Source organism: Diceros bicornis, chromosome 2, assembly GCF_020826845.1.
Source record: "Diceros bicornis minor isolate mBicDic1 chromosome 2, mDicBic1.mat.cur, whole genome shotgun sequence".
Lineage (NCBI taxonomy): Eukaryota > Metazoa > Chordata > Mammalia > Perissodactyla > Rhinocerotidae > Diceros > Diceros bicornis.
The window spans coordinates 43,907,076-43,927,866 of record NC_080741.1 but is presented as its reverse complement, the minus strand read 5'-3'; the positions used below and the strand labels follow the sequence as shown (position 1 = coordinate 43,927,866).

Sequence of the window (20,791 nt, the reverse complement as noted above, 5' to 3'; positions counted from 1 at the left end):
TTGAAGACTGCTGTACTGAGGGTATGCATGGAGTATGTTAAGGGCCTTACTCAATCTAACAGGTTCTGGAGATGAGTTTTAGAGGAGGCAATTCTTGAACTAAATCTTGAAGGCAAGCAGGAGTTAACTCCTGGGTGTGCTTGTGGGTGGGGAGTGGGTGTTATGGGCAGAAAGAATCACGCATGCAAAGGGAGAGAAGTGTGAAATGATTTCATAAGTCATTTTAAGATTTCTCCCAGTGTTATTATTTTTTTATTGATGTTTTAATAGTTTTTAACATTGTGAAATTTTGGGTTGTACATTTTTGTTTGTCCATCACCATATATATGTCTCCCTTCACCCCTTGTGCCCACCCCCCACCCTCATTGCCCCTGGTAACCACAATACAGTTTTCTCTGTCCATGTGTTGGTTTATATTCCACATATGAGTGAGATCATACAGTGTTTGTCTTTCTCCTTCTGGCTTACTTCACTTAACATAATACCCTCCAGGCCCATCCATGTTGTTGCAAATGGGACGATTTTGTCTTTTTTTATGGCTGAGTAGTATTCCATTGTATATATATACCACATTTTCTTGATCCAGTCGTCAGTCGAGGGACACTTAGGTTGCTTCCACTTCTTGGCTATGGTGAATAATGCTGCAATGAACATAGGGGTGCGTAAGCCTCTTGGGATTGTTGATTTCAGGTTCATTGGTTAGATTCCCAGTAGTGGGATGGCTGGATCATAGGGCATCTCTATTTTTAATTCTTTGAGGAATCTCCATACCGTTTTCCATAGAGGCTGCACCAGTTTGCATTCTCCCACTGTTATTTTGAGATATTTAGAGTAATTTACTTGAAAATACTTCATCATAGAGGTGTGGAATTATATGCATGTGTTGGTTTTAATCGCTGCCCTAGGAGAGGTTAGTTTATATGTGAAGTACATTATCAAGAATATACCTTCCAAGGGTGGTTGGTTAGCATTTGAAAGACTCTAATCAGAAGTTCACACTTTGGAGACGTCTTTATCTTGATGACCCTTTTGTTAGAAAGACTTTTTTCCTTTGGTGAAATTGGTCCTTTTTAAAAGACATATGGATTACCTAGAAATATTGTACAGGTCGCCCACCCTTCTAAGGGAAGGGTACAGGAATCCAGTTAGCCTTGTGGAGTGGTGATCTTGGCACTGGACTCTGATTTGTTCCTGTGTTTATTTCATTGAGGTTTTGTACATTGGAAGTCTTTGGTAGTCTAGTGAGGTCTGTGGACTCGTTCTCAGAATGATGTTTTTAAATGCATAAAGCAAAATAAATAAAAAGCATAGAGTTATATAGGAAACCATTCCTATCAAAATACAGTTATCAAAATATTTTTTGAAAAGAATAAGCTTGCTCTGCTGCTGGGCCCAAGTAATCATGACTCCTGTGTTTCCAAGCGCCCTTTTCTCTGTTTCTCTCCCAACTTCCAAGTGTGCTCTGCTGCATCACTTCAGGCACCCTTGGAGCTATTCTCTTATTTTACAGCAGTCCCCCCGTAAGTGAGTGTGCGTCTGTGTGTGTGGATATGACCTCCAGGAATTTGGGACCAGAGACTGAGGCTAGAACTTTTGCTCGATCTGTCATCTTGAGCCAATCTTCTCTCTTAATTTAGAATTGCTTTCTCATCTCTGATTGGTATCTTTAGATTATATATCTAGACGATTGTTTTAGTTTTCAAATTAAATTCAAAGTAAATTAAATATCTCAAAATGTAAAAAGAGGCCCAAGTCATCATATGGATCTTTAAGCCTTTAAATCTAACTCTTAGCTGCTATTTGTTTCAAAGGCAACTACAATAATAACAAAACATACCTTCCATTTTTCCAAGAACTCTGGCTCCACTACACATCCCAACTTATGTACTGTTATTTTATATTTGTGTGTATACATGTTTATAAATGGTCTCTGAGTTTCTGACCTGTATCACTTTCCTTCTACCTGAAGAATTTGTTTTAACATTTCTTGCAAGGGAGGTCTACTAGCAAAAATTTTCTTTAATTTTTGTTTGTATGAGAAAGTATTTCTCCTTTACTTTTGAGGGATAATTTCACTGTTTACAGAATTCTAGGTTGGTGGTTCTTCTTCTCTCAACACTTTAAATATTTCACTCCAACATGATGTATCAGATAAAATGAACTGAGATAAATGAGCCTTTAGCATGAAGTTTTATGTTTATCTGGCTAGGAGCCAGGCTGTGTTTACTGTTTGCTGCAGTCGTAGGTTTCAGAGGCTTAAATTCCCTCTAGTGTCCTTGTTTTTGTCACTCCTGTTGTCTTTGGGTTTCCCTAATAACTCCTTAAATAAAATCTGTGTCTTGCAGCTTTCTTGGTTGTAAGCCTGTGTTATTATACCAGAGCCTGTTGATGTTGTGGTAAGGCATGGTGGGGAGAGGAAGTGTTCCATGGTCCTACAACTAGGTCTCATTCTTTTCATGAGCCTGTGCACCTAGGCTATGACCTTCACAATCGCTTCTCAGCTTTTCTCCCCATAGGTGAGACAGGAGGGCTCAGAGGGGCTGGAGTTGGATATTTCTTTTCCCCAGGTAGGTGAGGTTCTGGTAAAACCCCAGTAGGTTAGGCTCTGGTGAAATCGTGTCTCTTGAGTCCAGGCTTTTGTTAAGGAGGAAAGAATGCTCTGAGCATATTTCAAAATGGTTAATTTTCCCCTCCCTTAGCCAGAAGCATGAGGGGATTTTTCTCTGATCTTCATCCTCAGAACCTGGTGGGGCTTTGGGTGATAAAACTCCTGGGGGTGTGGGGGCTCCCCTGAGCCGGGCCTCCAGGTGTTTTTCTCTCTTAAGGTCAGGCTCCAACAATTACTCAACTATCCTTTAAGTTTTTGTCTCAGTTGCTCGTTCCAGTGATGGCTTCTGCTCCCTCTAAGCTGTGGTACTCTGTATTCACATGTCTCTTCAGTTTTTGGGGCATGAGTTTGCCCTGTGACTTCAGTTCTCTGATATATCTGAAAAGAGTTTTTGATTTTCAGTTTCTTTACCTTTTTTCTTGTTGTAAGGACAGTTGTGACAACTTTCAAGCTTTTTTCAGAAGTCCATCAATGGCTGTCGTACTTGTAAATATCTTATATATTTTTTTCTGTAAAAGTCATGATATCCTAGTACCTTAGAATTTTATTGCTGTTGCATGGTTTCTTTTTCCAATTATGTTGTTTAATTGGTTGTTGTAGGTATATAGGAATACTATTGATTTTTGTGTGTTTGTCTTCTGACAATCGTGCTTTTTTGACCATGCTTAATTGTTATTTTTTGAAATTCTTGAGTTAGACACTTAGATCATTTATGTCAGTCCCACTCCTCTCTTAATATACACTTAAAATTTTAAGATAGATGTTGATCATGTTGATAGGTGTTGATAGTGGGAGATATTTCTTTTTTTTGCATAGGTTTTGCTTTTGACGTAAGTGGGAGTTTAGAGTTCTCACAATTCCTTAGTGGAGTGTAATATCTGATACTTTGAGTGATGTGACCTCACTTAGAGGAAGAGAGTAAACAAGACATCCCTGCTCCTTAGGGTTCTTGTACAAATATCTAGATATAATGTTATGTATAAACTTACTACATGAAGTGGAGATAGAACAGATGAACGCTAATGGGCCACTACCTGTGCGTGGAGATCCTTACCTGTGTGGGCCATCATTTCATTGGCTTGGACAGCAAGATGGCATTGTTGGACTTTGAACAGCTTCTCCTGCCCTTTTATCAGTGTAGAGAGAACAAGCATGCCTTTCAGGATTAGGAATAAATTCTGTTGTGAACAACAGGAATTTTGTTTATTGTTGCCAAAGTAGTTCATCAAATGAGATAGTGGGTTTCAAGATTAACTGTGGAAGTGATTTGTCCTTTCTTCATTGTCTGTTTTCATTTGAGGGAAAAAACTTGTTATTTTGGAGTAGGTTTCACACTATATTTGATTGTGCTCTGTCTGATATAATTAGGAAATCACAGAGGTGGTTTGTATAGTGGATATACATCTTTTGAATCTATTTCTAAGAATAATCAAGATTAATTTATCATAGCTCTTTGATGTATTTGATAAAACATGAGGATTATGTGTCTTTTCCCTCCAACATTTTGATCATTGTTTAGCTTAAACTTGAGTAACAAGCACCAGCTTACGTATATTAATTTGATGGTTTAATGTCAACCCATGCCAACCAGATTTTGCATTATATACTAAAGTTCCATTCATAAACTCTAAAGGTTTTGATAAATTACTGTTTTGATGATCATAATATCATTTTGACCTGAGGACTTTTTCAGAGTTAAATGATCTTGGTGGTTTATTAAATGTCATACAGAGTTTAAATCCAGGATAAATTTAGATCTTGATTTTTTTTTTCACTCCTTTGATTAGTGATGCTGTCAGTGGAAAAGGCGTAGATAGTGGTTGATATCAGTTTTGTGTTTATAGAGATTTGAACCAAGTCTTTTACATCTTTTCTTTTAGGTTGTTGATTATATCTTGCCACCCTTGGTCTCCTTGGTTCAAAGCCAAAATGGTAAGTGTGACCACATCAATGAGAATTCCATCAGTTACACATACTGTTTTCATGTAGTCACATTCTTAGCATTTTTTTTTTTCTTTCAAGTGGAGTGGAGACTCTTCAGCTTGCGGTTGCTCTCAGAAACCACATGTCTACTTGTGAACCAGGAGGTTGGGGATGACAAGAAGGAAGCAAATGTCGATTCTGACAGCAATCTTCTGGCTCTCATTAGAGATGTTTTACTTCCCCAGTAAGTTCCATGTGCTACATTCATGCAGAGAAGTGTTGAGTGTCCAGGATTCTTCTGTCAAACTCGGTCTAATGATGGGGTCAAGATCTCAGTGTCCTTATATTTTTTGTACATACACTTATGTACTCACTCTAAAAGAGATCTAGAAACAGAGGCAGTAACTACTACACTGCAGAGGACCTGGGAGAATCCCTGTCCGTCTTCAAAAACATTCATTGAGAGCCTTATCTGTCTTCTACAAGGCACATGACTGAGGTTATACAGATTTAAAGGCATTGATGGCAACAGAGGTAAGATTTATTATTCAAGGTCAATGTTACAAGACTATTGAAACGTGGAATTGGGACTTTTTCTGGCCCCACTCAGAAATAATAGAGATGGAAAGAAATCTTCCTTCCCTTCAAACTCTTGGAATGGAAATTAAGTTTAGTTACAAACAGGATATTTTTTGGGGGGATGGTGGCAGAACAGGTAATGAGTATTGGTTAACAGAAAGGGGTTATCTTTTTCCTTTTAGTCCATTGCTCGATAGCAAACACACAGTAGGATGGCTACGGAGAACACCCAATGTAAACATGCGAAACTCTAAAATGACACTTTATGATTCAGGCAACACTGTGAATTCTATGAAACAAAAGTAATTAAAGTTAAAAAAGTGTTTGGGCAGGCCCCGTGGCTTAGCGGTTGAGTGCGTGCACTCTGCTACTGGCGGCCCGGGTTCGGATCCCGGGTGCACACCCACGCACCACTTCTCCGGCCATGCTGAGGCCGTGTGCCACATACGGCAACTAGAAGGATGTGCAACTATGACATACAACTATCTGCTGGGGCTTTGGGGGAAAAAACAAAGGAGGAGGATTGGCAATAAATGTTAGCTCAGAGCCGGTCTTCCTCAGTAAAAAGAGGAGGATTAGCATGGATGTTAGCTCAGGGCTGATCTTCCTCATACACACACACAAAAAAGTGTTTGCCATATATCACTTTTATTAAAAGAAATTTTTACAAAATTAAGCAAATACTGGATTGTGTGTCACGCATTATTACGCATGCCTGACCCTGCCTTCCTTCAGGGCCTGGGCTGCAGTCTGGGTCAGTTCAACAGGTTTTCAAGAATGGCAGTTTCACCAAATGCTCCCCTGTATTTGTTCAACTTCTCAAGATCCCCTGTTCTCATGGAAAAAAAGTTAATTTTCACAATGTAGAAACCAGATTTAATTATATTCTGAAGCACTCAACCACTCCTAGTTGGTTGAGGAGGGTACATTTTACAAAGTGTGAGGCCCGTGTGTGTCAGCCGTTCTACCTGCTGAGGGAGCTTGTCTTGACTGGAGTTGATCCGTAATGGCTTGAGTTTAGGGCCAGCCTCTTGTTTCTTTCTTCTTCCTGTGCTTCTGCAGTTGGTTTCAGGGAGACTCCTGATAATGAATATATCCAGTAGGAAAACTTTTGATGCCCAAAGTAAGAAAATGGTTATCTATTTGAAAAAAATTTAAGACTTTGTCATGTGGAGCTTTCATAGTGATAAACTATCAATAAATATATTTCTGGTTGCATTTGTTATATATGAGTTTTTGTGTGTATGGTTTGTGCTTATGTGAGTAAGTGTAAGATTAGAACCTTCTCTCATGGGATTAATGAATGCTTTCAGTGCCATCTTATACTTCTAAACTGTATATAATCATACGCATCTTGCTGACAAGAAAGTGCCTAAAAATGTAGTTTTTGTGTAAAATTTGTGATTTTTAAAAGATGTGCTTTGGACGTCTGCTGTTTAACAACTTGTAGAGAAGCATTTTTCAGAGCCTGAGCTGTCCCCCACAATAGAGGTAGGACTTCCTCCAACAAGACTTCACAGTTTAAGTAATAGCTTGTTAGCATCCATACAGATTTGAAATACAATTTCTTCATATCTGAAGTCTGCCCACTTTTGGAACAGTGTGTAAAATAAAAAGTGTTAAATCTATAATTCAGTGCTCCTGTTTATTCATTTGAGCTGGAATAAAGAATATGTATTTCCTTTAATGTGCGTCTTTACCTTTTCCAGAGATGAGGAACTAAAGAGGAAAATCCAAATGTAAACCACATGGCAATTCAAGAACAAGAGTGATGTAGATGAGTTCAGGTTTTTATTAAGCAACTTGAAATGCACTTTGGAGAATGTTACGGGATTTACTGGGATGTGGTGTGGAATGTTTTCAAAGCCTGTGGACTGATTCTGATGTAAAGCATAGGTCTTGGCTCTGCATTGCATATTCTAAGCCTCTGTCTCCTCATGTATAGAATGGGGATAATAGTACCTAACTCAGAAGATAATTGTGAAGATTAAATGGGATACTTCTTTAAAACACTTAGCACAGTGTGTGGGACCGCGTACATTCTTGACAAATGTTTAGCAATGCTACTATTATTATTAAGTACATTATTATAATCTCTCCCATTAACCTTTAAAATAAAGCTTGTAATGGTACAATAATAGTACATACTTCATAGAAGTGAAGTGGATATTAAATAGATAATGCTCATTGTGCCTACCTGGCATGTATAGTAACGGCTCAATAAATGTTATGTAAAAATTTAAAAATTTGAAATGTAAGTAATACATTCATTTATCTTTGACTCTGGAAAACTAGAAACCTTGGCAAAGAGTGTGGTCTATGAAGAAAACTCTTGGTAATTATAAGTTTAGAAATGCTAATAATGGAAAATTCATGTTCTCCATTAAGTATGTAAATATAATAATGGCTTAAGAATTAAAAAGTTTCTAGAGTTTGTAGGAGTTATATGACATCTGCTTCATTTTGGCAAATAGACATAATAATGTTGATACTTTTAATTTTGTTGAAGTTCTAATCCTTCTTTGACCTTAAACAATACTTTGGGTAAAGCCCAGGTGACAGTCTTTTCATAGCCCCCAGTTTTTACACAGAAATATTGTATTAGTTAAGACTGTTTTATTTGCAAACAGTAACACTCAACTCAAACTAACTTGGAAAATGATTATTTGCTCACATGACTGAGAAGTCAGAGACTTGTGCTGGCATCAGATATAGCTGGAATCAGGGGTTTGAGTTATGTCTCCAGTACTATGTGTGTGTCTTTCTCACCATCTCTCTACTAGGCTTACATCTATGTGGCTTTGTTCTTAGAGAGGCTCTTTCTACTTGGTGATTAAATCACTCCTGGGTGGTGGTCCTAGAGAAAGAGCAGATGTCTTGTCTAATAGCTCTGGCAAAATTTTCAGGGAGGACAATGATTTAATCTTGTTAAATACCATGTAATACCTGTGTTCCAGGTGCTTATCAGAACTGCTGTGTGATCTGAATGAAAACTCAATTGTAAGACTAACTATCTTACAGTTGTAAGACTAAATATCCTATTAAAATAAGTGTTAGTTATGGTTCTTAGAGAAACAGAACCAATAGGATGTATATATAGAGAGAGATTTATTATAAGGAATTGGCTCACATGATTATGGAGGCTGAGAAGTCCTAAGATCTGCATTCTGCCAGCTAGAGACCCAGGGGAGCTGATGATATAGTTCCAGTTTGAGTTCAAAGGCCCGAGAACTGGGAGAGCTGATGGTGTAAGTACCAGTCTGGAAGCTGACAAGCTGGAGAACCAGGAAGAGCTGATGTTTCAATTCAAGTCCAAAGGCAGCAAAAGACCAATGTCCCAGCTCAATGCAGTCAGGCAGGAGGAGTTCCCTCTTACTCAGCCTTTTTGTTCTATTCAGGTCTTCAATTGATTTGATGAGGCCCACATTAGGGAGGGCAATCTGCTTTACTCAGTCTTCTGACTCGAATATTAATCTCATCCAGAAGCACCGTCACAGACACACCCATAATAATGTTTGACCAAATGTCTGAGTGTCCTGTGGCCTGGTCAAGTTGACACATAAAATTAACCATCACCATGTCTATCATAATTTTGTGAAGGAATGAGTTGCTTACCATATAATTTATGAATTAATATCAAAGAACCATTACCTCTTTTCTGTACATACTTTGCTTTCTAAAGAGATGAACTTTAGTTACAAGTATTTATTTAGTGCCTTTTGTACCTGAAGGATTTTAATACCATTTACAGGGAGATAGTGTTTGAGTTAGACTTTGAAACTTGGGTATGATTGGATAGAAAAGCAGTGGGTGCCCCAGGCAAGCATGGCATAAGGAAAGGTGTGGAAGAGGCAGAGTAGTGGGCAGTAAGCAGACCAGCTTATTTCCAGCAGAAATCTGCATGTGCGAGATATGTGAAATGAGCTGGGAGAGAACGTTTTCTCTCCTATTCAGCCCATTTATTCACCAATGCTAACTGAATACATCTTATCTCACAGGCATGTTTCTAGTTGCTGGGAATATAATAATGACCAAGATAGCACAGCCTCTGCCTTTATGGAACGTACTGTCTGCTAGAGCCAAGTATTTCAGAAATTAATAATTTTTTTAACTGAAGAAGTTTGTAAGTCATGCAAGTAAAAATGTTTAAAATATAAATTAAATAAATATTGAAACCCTTTTCTTGAACTGTGGGCCTATGCAATGTTCATAAACCTGCTGTGGAACACATGGTCTTTCTGAAATGTTCTGTGTGCTTTTCCTTTGCTTTTGAGTTTCACAGTTAACCCATTTAACTTTCTAAAGCTTGGGGGTTCTCAGCGTTATATGACCTTAGGACACTATCTCCCATGGCCTACCTGTTAACATCTCCCAGAATGGTAGTGCTCCTTTGATCACAGCCTCAAAATACTACTCAATCAAGGGCATTCCCATTTGTGTCAGACACAAGAAAAGGAGGCTCACCATCAAAACTTGACGTTTGGATTATAAGTATTAACTGGTGTAATAATACAAAAAAATTAAACTCTAAATCTTCTATTAGTTTTCTATTGATACGTAACAAATTAACACAAACTTCGTGGCTTGAATCAGCATCTGTAGGTCAGAAGTCTGACACAGTGTGACTGGGTCATTGCTCAGGATCTCATGCCACTGAAACAAGTGTCTGCTGAGCCGAGTCCTGGTCTGAAGACTGGGAGAAATCTGCTTCCAAGCTCGTTCGGGTTGTTGGGACAATTGTTTTTTGCGGTTTGTGTTAGTTTCTTAGGGCTGCTGTAACACATTACCGCAAACTGACTGGCTTAAAACAACAGAAATTTATTCTTTCACAGTTCAGGAGGCCAGAAATCTGAAATCAAGGCGTCGGCAGTGGAGACTCTGAGGGAGAATCCATGCTTCTCTCCATCTTCTGATGGCTGCCTACAATCCTTGGTTTATGGCGACGTCACTCCGATCTCTGCCCTTGGCCTTCTCCCCTGTGTCTGTCTCAAATTTGCCTCTACCTTTCTATTATAAGGACATTTGCCATTATATTTAGGGCCTAGCCTAAATTCAGGACGATATTATCTCGGGGTCATTAATTACAACTGCAAAGACCCCTTTTTCCGAATAAGGTCACATTCATAGGTCTTGGGCTTAGCACTTGGACATATCTTTTTGGGGGCCCTTTTCAACCCAATGTACAGTTGTAGGACCAAAGTCCCTGTTACTGGGCTGCCTTACATTCCTTAGGTGCCCGCATTTCTTGTCACATGGCCCCTCCATCTTCAAGTCAGCAACAGTTTGTCAAATTCCCTTCCTGCTTGCAATCTCGCTGACTTCCTCTTCTGCCACCATCTTGAGAAAACTCTCTGCTTATTAAAGTTGGTGATGTTGGCCATTGGTAATCTGGTCTTGTGATTAGAGTGTATTTGTATTCAAATCTTGGCTCTGCCATCAACTTGGTGTGTGTGCCCTCACGTCCTCCTTTTCCCCTTACTTCTTTTAGTGTCTCCTCCTTTCTTTAAGATAGTTGGAATGCCAGTAACATAACTGAGTTATCTGTCTGATTAATGAGAAAAGTTTTTTCTGGGAAGAAAGATAACCACACATACTCAGAAAATTACCATGATTTTTCCAGTAGAGAGACAAGATTTAATTAAAGATTCATGCAGAAGAGAAGAAGCAATATTTAATGAAATTTAAGCCCAGAGTGACCTTATTAATTAAAATTGGTACCTCTCAGAAGTTTAATATCAAAGTCATTATCAATGAAATCTTAGTACTGAAAGTAGTCTTCTGCTGACTGAACATTTTTTTCTGAGACTTGTTACATGGGGTGAGGGCATTTCTCTTTCAATATTTAACTGTAAATGAGACTAGATCCTTCACTTAGGAAACACACCATTGCTATTCTTGGGGAAGAGGAAATTTTAATATTCATACAAATGTAAATAATGTAATTTGTACTACATTTTGTGATTGTGCCTACGAGGCCTGAAACCCTTGCTTTCTTCTTCCTTCCCTCCTTTCTTTCTTAGTTAATCCATTTAATAAATATGTGTTGAGTGACTTCCAAGTGCCAGGCATGGGGGAGACCATGGTGAGCAAGATTGAATTCCTGCCCCTCACTGCGTTTACATTCCAGTGGGTGAGACAACGCAGGAAACACATAAATATGTAAGAATATTTCAGTTAATTGGGAGTGTGGTGAAGAAAAATAAAACATGAAACAGTGTAAGGGGATAGAGAATGATAGTCAAGGGAATGGGGGGGTGTTTAGATGGGAGTGTCAGGAAAGGCTTTAGGGGAGGTAGCAGGCTATGGGAAAAATTTACTATGCAATTTGCCTTTGGTAGACTGGAACCACTTTGCCAACAAGTATTTTAGTTTTCATATTTTCTTTTAGCTTTGAATGTTCTGTATTGAAAAGAGATCATGCTGATATAAATGTGCTTATAATGTTTTTATGATAGTATGGCATTCAGCATTTCTCTCCTGGGGAAAATAAGTACTGACTTTCTTTTTTTATAATTCTCTTGTGACCTGTACAATCATCAGGGCCATAATGACTTCATAAATTATTAAGGCTTTGTTTTTTAGAATCTGAGAAAGGACTATATTCCTTACAAATTAGAATTGTATTTCCCTTTAGAAATTGGAATTTATAAATGGATTCCATTAGTGGCAACACACTCTAGAGTTGTTTATCTGTCTTTGGAAAAATATCCAGCAAAAGCCATGAGTTTGACTACCTGATTTCTGTGCTGGTGGATCAAAGGACATCCAGATGGTTCTGTATTGTATCTTTGTCTCCCTTAACCACAGCCTTCTATGTTAAAATCAGCATGAACTTGGCCGTCTTTGATGGGAATTAAAATAGAGAAGAGTATTTCATTTTGGCCTTTCCTTAGATAGTTTTATTTGCAGATAAAATTTAATTCACAAATATTTTTACACAAGAAAGAAGCATCATAATGTTCTGCTTTTTTCCTTTTACTAATCCTTTTATGTTTTGAGTGTGTACCTAAATCAGTGCATTTAGATATGGTGATTTTTTTCCCCCTCTCAGGTACAACCTGTAGAAACCTAAATTGGGATAATTGGAGAGTTAAATAAGGATAAATATTCTTTCATCTCTCTGTATTAGGATAGTTCTAGCACTCCAGTTCTTTGGATAATATTTTGTAAACCTTGAGTGTTGCTTTTCTGAAGTTGTTTATTTTAGCCTTGTAGGCCTTCATAATGAAAATTTGCTGTTGATTTTATTGAAGAGTCCAGAAGAGATTAGGGTTTATATCTGAAATTACATTTAACACACATTTTGAAGTCATGCCTATCTTTCTCTCACTTAGAAAAAAAGATTATCTTTGTCTGTCTGTCTGTCTCTCTATCTATCTATCTATCTATCTATCTATCTATCTATCTATCTATCTATCTATCTATCTACCGACCTATCTATCTACCGACCTATCTATCTATCTATCTATCTATCTATCTATCTATCTATCTATCTATCTATCTATCTACCGACCTATCTAACCTGTCTTCTCACCTGTCTGTTTCTCCGTCCACTTATGTATCCATTTAAGTACAATGTAATTAAATACCTGTGCATCCATGCAAGACAGCAGAGTATCACATAGAATTCAGGTCACATAAAATCACAAGACGAGAACGTTCTCAAGATATCAACTATTTATTTGATTTATACCCTCTCATTTCATAAAATTTTGTAGTTGACTCAAGATATCACCTAGTTCAAATTTTGGAAAAGACTGTACAGAACATGCCTTTAAAAAGAGTAGATTATCTACCCCTTTCTTACAGCCATCCAGGGCAAAGTCTCTTGCTTCTTCAAAGGTAGATTTCACTTCCACGTCTTTGCTGTTTGGCGCCCTTCTTTTTATCTAACCCCACCCATCCTACCTCTAAGTTCTTTAAGCCTGAGTCCATCTTGCACTCTGTTATATATGCATTTTAACACACTGCCTTCCTCATGTCATTCCCTTGCTCAGAAGCCTTTAAACCTTTAGATTGTAGAAAGTAACATTAACAGTACTTACCCAGCCATTCAAGACTCTCAGTGTTTTGCCTCTTGCCTACCATTTTATGTTAATATCTGTCTGCTGCCCTTTATGGTTTCTCCATTCCTGGTGAGTATGATTTAGTAATTTCTGAAATTTCCTCCTTGAACCCGTCTCTCCTGTCTATTCCCAGACATCATACTGTGACTATCCCTATCTGTACTTATATAACACTATTTTGTTGACTGTCTTGTAATCTACTCGTCTACACCTACATTTATAAATGTATTAAAAACCATTTAAACAGTTCCCAGTTACTGAACATCTAGGATTTTTCCAGTATTTCACTATTATGTGTATTGCTACAAAGACCATTTTCAGGGATACATCTTTGGGTATATATTTCCTTTTGTTGACTCTCTATGGGTGGACTCACTGAGTTAAAAATTATATATATTTTGAGGGCGTTTGACATGTTTTGGCAAATTTTTTTCCAAGATGACAAACAGTTTATACTACCAGCTTCCCTTCATGAAACTGCCTATTTTGCTGTACCCTTGTTAGCTCTAACTTGTGTTCCTTCAGATATTAATGAAGTTGACCATTTCTCCCTCTGCTTCTTAGCCGTTTATATTCTTCTTGAGTAGATTCTGTCCATTTTTTTGGTGGGATGTTCATTGGTTTGCAATAGCTTTTTATGTATTAAGAATATTAATTCTTGGGCCGGCCCCGTGGCTTAGCGATGAAGTGCGCGCGCTCCGCTACTGGCGGCCGGGGTTTGGATCCTGGGCACGCACCGACGCACCGCTTCTCTGGCCATGCTGAGCCCGCGTCCCACCTACAGCAACTAGAAGGATGTGCAACTATAACATACAACCATCTACTGGGGCTTTGGGGAAAAAAAAAAGGAGGAGGATTGGCAATAGATGTTAGCTCAGAGCCGGTCTTCCTCAGCAAAAAGAGGAGGATTAGCACGGATGTTAGCTCAGGGCTGATCTTCCTCACAAAAAAAAAGAATATTAAGTCTTTGTTTTACCAACACTTTGCAGGTGATTTTCCCCTCATTTGATTTTTTTATGATGGCTTTGCCATTGAGAAGTATTTAATACTTAAACACTTTAAAGCTATAAGTATTTTTTGTTTCATTTCTTACTTGTCATGCTACAGAGGCCTTCTTACCCAAGATTACGTGAATATTTACTCATTTTATTTTAGTATTCTAATGAAATTAAAAATTTTTACTTAAATTTTTAACTTATTGGGGATATACTTTTACAAGGTATGGCCTGATCATTCTGTCTAATTCTCTTTCTAAGATTAGTCTTTGTTGTCCAATGTTGTGTCATGTTCCTTTCCTTTTAATTTATATGTGGATTCTTGATCCCACCCTACACTTAATCATTATTGTGGTTTTTTAAAGTACTTTAGCTTTTCATTTAGTGGAATCTTCCTCATTGTATTTCCCCCTAAAGTTCCTTGGATATTCTGGAATCACTGTTTCCCCCAAATTCTCGAGTACACTCCATTGAGATGTGAAATGTGAGTTTGTGGCTTCATTCCAGTAGTTGGACCACTTGATAATACAGTGCCTCCCCTTACCCCCAACAAAATAGGCACTTCTTTCTACTTCACTGGTTCTTTGGTCACATCCCCAGAATAGCTTCTTGCAATACTCCAGAGTTATTTAGATAGCCTGTTTCAATTTTCTACCAGCTTACCTAACTGGGCACTGGCTACACCAGGCGCTTGACAAGATAGGGAGGAGCCCATCCCTTGGATCCTTGAATATGTGATTTTTGGAAGTTTTGTCTCCTTCAGGGTAGATGTGAATTTAGTACAAATAGCTTTTCCTGCCTGGGTTCCAGCTGTTTGGGACCTAGCAAAGACCCCTTATTTGAGGAGGATCCTAGAAGTAGAAGAGTGGGGTCCTGGGACGCTATCTGGGCAAGATGCTCTTATGTCGATAGCAATCTCAGTCTGTGGCCGGGCTCAGGGCATGTGGAGTGCTCCTCTCCAGCCCCTGTCCATCAAAATGGGCCAGATCCTCACTGGTCACTCTCCTTCGAGGCTGTTTCAGAAGTCCGGGCTTATCACTGTTTTTTTTCTGCCAAGTTGCATTCAGAGGAGTGTGAGATCCAATTACTATCAGCTTGGCTGCTTTATCTCTCTTTAGAAGACAAGCTTAATAAATCACAGCATTCTTTTGGCTAGTTCTTGCTGACCAGTATAAACCTATCTTTGATTAAACTAAAATATATTCAGTATATTAAATATTTGTATTCTAAACATATCCATTATGAATTTTACCCTTCTTTTTCCACGGGGAGAGAGACATAATATTCTTTGGGGAACTTCTCATGCCCAGGCTGATACGGGCTTCATCCTCCCCTCCAGTTGCAAAGTTAGATAACCTCAAACAACCTCAAGAACTTTGTATTTCAGTCAGTAAAGTTTCATCAGTGATTTCTTTTTAAATGTAGATTCTACATATTCTTGTTAAGTCTATTTTAGAATATTTCCTATTTTTTAGTCCTATTGAGCTATTTTTTAGTCCTATTGAGATTGTTTTCTCTGTTACATTTCTAGCTAGTTGTCCATATTTTCTCCTGTACTTTCCACACAAGCATTTGAGTAAGAAGGTCACATGGGAAGCTCTTTTAAATTCATAGGCTTGTGGTCCTTTCCTCAGTGATTCAGCTGAGTCTGGGAGAGGGGAAGGGGAGCCACTTACCCTGAGTATGTGAATGACTCATCGGGAGTTTCTCTGACTGACAGTTTCCAAATACTGGTAAGCAGTGGAAGAGCACATTCTTCTCTTATCTCTGACTTTAATGCCTCACTTTAAAGTCAGCAGTGCCTCAGTTTCCCTATTAAGGATGTGTGTCCTGAAGTGTTAACTAATCAGGTGTGGGGTGTTCAAACCCTGCACGTTACAAAGAAACTGGCCCTTCACCGCCTTCTGGGAGATAACTTCTGAGCCTTTGGAATATCCCACCTGATAAGAGAGTCTCTGTATACGTGGGGCCTTGGGCCATGCCGAGTAATTTATGCTAACAATATGAATTATGGTGGGGGCCTTGGGCCACACCGTATCAGCTTGACCTCCAGAAGGGCTGGAGACTGAGTAACGGGGTTAGCCACACAGGTGCTCCATTCCTATGTGACTGGCCACTAATAAAACCCTGGACACCAGTGCTCCAGTGAGCTTCCCTGGCTGGCAGTACGTCACGTGTGTTGTCACATATTGTTGCTGGGAGGATTAAGTCCTGTCCACACAACTCCACTGGGAGAGGACAACTGGAAGCTTGAGCCTGGTCCCTCCTGGACTCGGCTCCACGCGTCTTTCATCTTTGCTGATTTTAATTGGTATCCTTTCACTCTAATAAACCATAATCAGAAGTATAGCAGCTTTTCTGAGTTCTGTGAGTCCTTCTAGCAAATCATTGAACCTGAAGGTGGTCTTATGTACCCCCAATTAAGGATGATAAGAGCTTTTTATTTTACAAGACTATTAGTCAGAGAAAGGAATAATGATTTCTCTCTAGTATGCTAAGAATTGTTCCTTTTTAAAAAAAGATCGAATTGGACATTAAATCTTATGAATACATTTTTATCACCTCTAAAAATGTTTCCCTGATTTTTGTTTTATTCATATGATAAAATGTGTTGTTTTCCTAAATTTGATTTATTCATCCCTAAAATTACTTATGCTTGGTTGTGCTGTATTTTTTAACATACTGTTCTCTTTGATTTATTAATATTTTATTTATGATTTTATTATGAATGGTATTTTGTCTTTTCTTTGTCATACATGGGCAAAACCTTTAATTGTTATAATTTAGAAATATTTTATAAGAAAACTTTCTAAAATATGGTACTTCCTGCCTCCTTAAACAGAGCAGTGTGCCCAACTTGCCATTTTCTTGACTCACTACTTCTATTTTGAGCATTATGGTGTATAATGGGCCCTCAGGTCTCATTGAGGTACGAGCAGCTTCTTCCTTTACGTTAAATGCTCCCCGGACGGCTCTCTGAAGTTCTTGGGTTTGCTTTTGTTTTTTTCGTGCTTTCAAATCTCATTCCTTGTAATTCTCAGGTTGCCTTTCTGTAGTAGTCTCTCTCCTCCGTTTACTTGGCTCCTTGTTAATGGCTGTGCACTTAGAGACTGCTTAATTAAACTTGTTCTATAATAATTTCCAAAATGAGAGTAAATAGGCTCTGAGTAAGAGCCTGGGGCCCTGTTCTCTAGATGAAAAGCATCTGCTTCATGTCATGGAGTTTTAAATATACATTTTGGATTTTTGGAGATATATGGCTCTCTCTTTAGTTGTTGGTTGTTGCAGAGAATTAAGTCATAAAGTTGATTGGTTGGTTTGTTGTCTGTCTGTCCATCCGTCCATCCGTCCATCCATCCATCCATCCATCCACCCACCCATCCATCCATCCATCCATCCACTGCTTAGTTTTTGAGCATCTACATGGTGCTATATACTAGATAACTGAACCTAAATAGGTAAGACACACTATATAAACCTGCCCCTGCCTGGCAAATAACATGGGGGCACAGTCTGAACATTGTTGTGGAAACTTTTGATAAAGACCTTTTGAGTTTTATTCTCTCTGGTAATAATTTTCATTTCAGAATTTTAAGGTTTTAATAAGAAAAATGCTGTGCAGAAAAGAGGTGACATAGCAGGCCTGAAACTGCTATCCTTAGAAAGGCCTGCTTATAAAGATGGCCTTTGGCTAGTATCTTAGAACTTGGCTCTCAGAGTGGTCCCAGTCAACATTTAATGGATAAGGGTAGTTCATCGTGCCTAGACTGTTTGTGCGAACAGTATGGTTTATGCTGAGTGCCTATTTTCCTTCTGGGAGTCTGAGATTTTGATACTTGTTAGACAGAAGTTGCCTACTTGACCAGCCCCCAATAAAAATCTTGGTCACTTGAGTCTCTAATGGGCTTCCTTGGGCAGAAACATCACATATATGTGCTATATTTTTGTTGCTGGGGGGAAAACGTGTGCTCTGTCTGACCCCTGATGGGAGGGAGAGAGCATAGCGGAGCCTGCACATAGAATCCTCCTGTGTCCACTCTCCACCTGTGTCCTTCTCCTTTATGATTCAGCTGTGTGTCCTTGCTGTGTTGCTATACTAAATCTTCACATGAGTATGACTGTATGTGAGTCTCTAAGTCCTCTAGCGAATCTCTGAATGTAAGGGTGATCTTGGGGATCCCCGGCACAAATGCCTGATGTTTATTGGTCTCTTACTATGTGTGCAGCTCAGTACTAATCATTTTACATGGATTGTCTCATTAAATCTTCCCAACAACAGTCCTCTGTGGGGTGGGTCACTATCATCATCATCATTGGCAAATGAAGCTGTTTGAAGCTTTATGAGATTAAGTAACCTGTGCAGGTCCTATAGCTCCTGCATTTATTTCAGTATCTTTTTTTTCCTCCAGATATTTGTACCTTATAGTATATTATTTCTCTTGTTTGGAGGAGATTTAAGTGAGAAAACCAGTGAGTACTCTTTGTAATCACTTGATCGTTTCAGGTATGAGCACATTCTCTCGGAGCCTGACCCAGTACCAGCGTATGCTCTGAAACTGCTAGTTGCCATGACCGAGCACAACCCAACTTTTACCAGGTACTGTAAGTTCAGATTTCTTTTTCTTGTTTCTTATCTGTAAAATGAGTTTTATGTGTTCTGAAAATGTTGTTAAAGATGATGAGCTTCTAAAAGACTAACATTTGAGTCACCGAAGTAGTAATTTTTCATGTTTTATGTTTTGTAATATCTGTCATATATGCTATCTTTGGTCTTATTCTCATATTTTTGACCCTTATTGGAGTTTGCATAATGTAGAGTTTATGATGCTTTAAAATTATACATTCTTGGGGCCGGCCCCATGACTTAGCAGTTAAATGCACGCGCTCCGCTACTGGCGGCCCGGGTTCGGATCCCGGGTGCACACCGACGCACCGCTTGTCCGGCCGTGCTGAGGCGGCATCCCACATACAGCAACTAGAAGGATGTACAACTATGACATACAACTATCTACTGGGGCTTTGGGGAGAAAAAGGGAAAAAAAGGAGGAGGATTGGCAATAGATGTTAGCTCAGGGCTGGTCTTCCTCAGCAAAAAAGAGGAGGATTGGTATGGATGTTCGCTCAGGGCTGATCTTCCTCACTAAATAAATAAATAAATAAATAAATAAAATTATACATTCTTTAAAGAGAAAAAACTAACACATATACTTTAAAAAACATCAATTGGTGCCTCATGTTGTACCGAACAATTGTTTATTAGATCTTTATAGTATTTATAGATTATTACTTTCTACCATTTTATTTAGTCAACATGCTTTTATTAAGTAGTGGAGAGTTTTTGCTTTTACTGAAGATATTACATGTGATAATGACAAATTTTTTAGAACTAGTTGCTAGGATAGTGGCAACTGATTCAGTCTTGCAAAGGAGAGTTTATCAGAGAGCCCCGGGTCTACAGAAGGGGCAGAGAAGAGGCCCTCCTTGCTTTCAAACAAGAACGCTAGTTTTAGTTGTGGAGGTGATGTCTGAGGACCTTTTGTGTTTGGATCCACCTGTAAGTGCAGTGCACCTCTGGAGTTGTTGGTTGGTCTTTAACAGAGAACTAAATGACACGGTCCCAACTACCCTGACTGCACCTGGTCTTCTGTCCTACCACAGAAGGTACTGCATGGTGATGAGCCACCATCACTGTTGTTGCTAGTGAACAAGAAAGGCTGTTTGTAGAGAGTATCCATACTGAGTGAAAGGCTGAACCAAAACAACCTTCCCAGTGGGTGTGCCAGGGCACAGGGGTGTGCCGTGGCTGAGTCGCAGGGGTGCCAAGGTGCTCTCGGACTTTAGGTCATCCTCGGTACTGTGGCTGTAGCAGCTCCAGGCCCATTTCCTTCTTATGTGAGCAGCCTCATTCGTTTCCAGAGAGTGACATGTAAATATTGCCCTGTACTCTCTGTGCCATGTTGCAAAAGAGTTTGAGGAGCACTTAACTAATACCCTTTTTATCCTTGCCAATTCTGAATCCTGTGTTTCTGTAGCCTTTTAAAAGTCTGACCATTTTGAGTTAAGTTTTGTGTATGGTGTAAGATAACGGTCTACTTTCATTCTTTTGCATGTGGCTGTCGAGTTTTCCCAACACCGTTTATTGAAGAGATTTTCCTTTCTCTGCTGTATGTTCTTGGCTCCCTTCTTGAAAATTAGCTGTCTGTAGATGTATGGGTTTATTTCTGGGCTCTCAATCCTGTTTCTTTGATCTGTGTGTCTGTTTTTGTGCCAGTACCATGCTGTTTTGGTTGGTAGAGCTTTGTAGTATATTTTGAAATCAGGGAGTATGACACTTCCAGCTTTGTTCTTTTTTCTCAGGATTGCTTTGGCTATTCAGGATCTTTTGTTGTTCCATATAAATTTTAAGATTCTTCTGTTTCTGTGAAAAATGTCATTGGAACTTTGGTAGGAATTGCATTCAGGTTTAAAGACTTGAATGTAAGACCTGAAACCATAAAACTTCTAGAAGAAAACATAGGCATATGCTCTTTGACATGGATCTCAGCAGCATCTTTTTGAACACCGTATCTCACCAGACGAGGGAAACAAAAGAAAAAATAAACAAATGAGACTTCATCAAA

The 20,791-nt window shown here is 38.8% G+C and overlaps 1 protein-coding gene across 5 annotated transcripts in view; it reads left to right on the top strand.

Annotated features, from left to right (window-relative positions):
• ULK4 (unc-51 like kinase 4) overlaps positions 1 to 20,791 on the top strand; it is a 530,581-nt gene that overhangs the window by 194,731 nt on the left and 315,059 nt on the right. For all 5 annotated transcript variants that reach the window (XM_058555650.1, XM_058555625.1, XM_058555632.1 and 2 more), the window contains exons 28-30: positions 4,489 to 4,540; positions 4,631 to 4,775; positions 18,676 to 18,768. In XM_058555650.1, coding sequence (XP_058411633.1) covers positions 4,489 to 4,540; positions 4,631 to 4,775; positions 18,676 to 18,768 — 290 coding nt within the window. The remainder of the gene's footprint in view (positions 1 to 4,488; positions 4,541 to 4,630; positions 4,776 to 18,675; positions 18,769 to 20,791) is intronic.